At 51.4% G+C, this 1,890-nt stretch overlaps 1 gene segment (V, D, J or C); it reads right to left on the bottom strand.

Moving 5' to 3' along the window:
- Positions 1–921, bottom strand: part of LOC105502965 — an 8,491-nt gene extending 7,570 nt beyond the window's left edge. The window contains 2 exon segments of the V gene segment in view: positions 388–722; positions 847–921. Coding sequence covers positions 388–722; positions 847–892 — 381 coding nt within the window.
- Positions 922–1,890: the final 969 nt, after the last annotated feature.

The raw sequence follows: 1,890 nt of genomic DNA, 5'->3' as shown, positions 1-1,890 counted from the left end.
CACTGAGTTTCTTAGGTCTTTAACTGCATACTCTTTACAGAAAGTCTTTTGCAGTGACCAGTGCTGGGGAGAAAAGGTGAAGAGCGGCTGCTAATTGTGAGGGGTTTTTTGTGGGGTGATGAAAATGTTTTAAAATTAGATTATGGTGATAGATGCATAATTCTGTAAACACAATAAGACAATTTAATTGTACATTTTATGCAAAGTGAAATTCATCTCACTTTTTCAAATAGAGACAATGTGGGAACAAGGTCTGCTGACACTTTGCAGGGGCCTGTGGCTGATTCTCACTTCCTCGCAGGCTTAAACTGTAGGATCAGCCACAGGCACACTCTTTGTGCTGAGGCTGACTCAGGGTGGGGATGCTCTGGGGAGTTCTTGTCTCACTTCCCCATGGGTCTGGAGTACTGTGGGATTGTAGCTGTCATCAACAGACTGACAGTAGTAGTCAGCCTCATCCTCAGACTTTAGCCCAGAGATGGTGAGGGAGGCAGAGTTGGAGGAGCTGTCGATGGAGCCAGAGAACCTATCAGGGACCCCAGAGGGTCTTTGGTTATTTTTGTAGATCACAGTGGTGGGGGCACTGCCCAGGCGCTGCTGGTACCAGTACACATAGCTGCTATCAATGCTGCCACTGCTGCGGGTGCAGGAGATGGTGACCGTCTGCCCCGGAGACCCCAACACAGAAAGGGGCTGAGTGAACACAACCTCAGCCCAAGACCCTGCAAGGAGAAGCAACACAGAGATCAGTGAGGACAGGTCAGGGCATGTTCCCAGGGAGAAGGCAGAGGTCATCATCCCAGGTGACATCCAGGAGCCCTCCCTGAATTCCCTGCAGGCAGCCACCTGTGCAGTGAGCAAGGAGGGTGAGGAGGAGTGGAGCCCAGGCCATGGTGGAGACGCCCCAGGCTCTGCTTCCTGAGTCACAGCCAGGAAAGAGCCACCAGCCCTTCTTATCTTTCACTGTAATGCTCAAGGTGGGAGGTCTCCATGCAAATGTCTCCTTTTCTGGAACCTGCACAAGCCCCTCCTTTGACTTCAGACTGGCTCTGGCTGAGAAATGAAGAGGCTATTCAAGGAGAAGGGGCTACACCCCATGGAGGGCACAGAACACCTGCAGGTGGGGGAAAACAGCTGAAGAGCTGGGGAGCCTGAGCAGGGCTTGAACCACAGCGCCCTCTGGTGGATGCGTAAGTCACGTTGACCCTGGGCAGGTGCTGGTGCCCAGGTTCCCTGTCCTTCCATCCTGAAAGCCTCACAATTCCAGCCACTGTCCAGGGGGTCTCTGCTCAGCATCCAGTGCTGACTGTACTTTTAAACTTTCAGATTTGTTCAGATGAGCGAAAACCCAGTAGAGCCAGCACTCTGGTTAAGACATTGAGATTCACTTTGTGTTGTTGGAGGTGATGAATATCAGGGAAAATGGGCTCTGTTTGAAGGAAACAGAGGCAAGGTCTCTGCCTTTCCCGGGAAGGACCACATAGGGTGAGGTCATGGGCCCTTCACTGAGAGGAGACCCAGCCCTTCAGGCAGGAAGAGGGAGGAACCCTGGGACCAGGGTTCAGATTTCACCATCAGAGACACCAGGAGAGCAGAAAGACTCTGAGGACACAGAAAGGGTTGGGCCCAGGTGTGAGTCAGGGAAAAATTTAATTAGAGCCCTTAATCAATAAGTTCATGAAGGTAGAATAGAAAGTCAATAGACCAGGTAATTTTGAAGGAGGCTTGGAGAGAATCTCTACAGCTGGTGATGGATTGGCTTTCTGGGTAAGGTTTAAAAAAGTGAATATAGGCCAGGCGCGGTGGCTCATGCCTGTAATCCCAGCACTTTGGGAGGCTGAGGCAGGCGAATCACGAGGTCAGGAGATCGAGACCATCCTGGCTAATATG

The sequence above is a fragment of the Colobus angolensis genome, unplaced genomic scaffold, assembly GCF_000951035.1.
Source record: "Colobus angolensis palliatus isolate OR3802 unplaced genomic scaffold, Cang.pa_1.0 Scaffold826, whole genome shotgun sequence".
Classification (NCBI taxonomy): Eukaryota; Metazoa; Chordata; class Mammalia; order Primates; family Cercopithecidae; genus Colobus; species Colobus angolensis.
The sequence above is the reverse complement of the archived record's forward strand: the minus strand, read 5'-3'. Positions and strand labels throughout refer to the sequence as shown.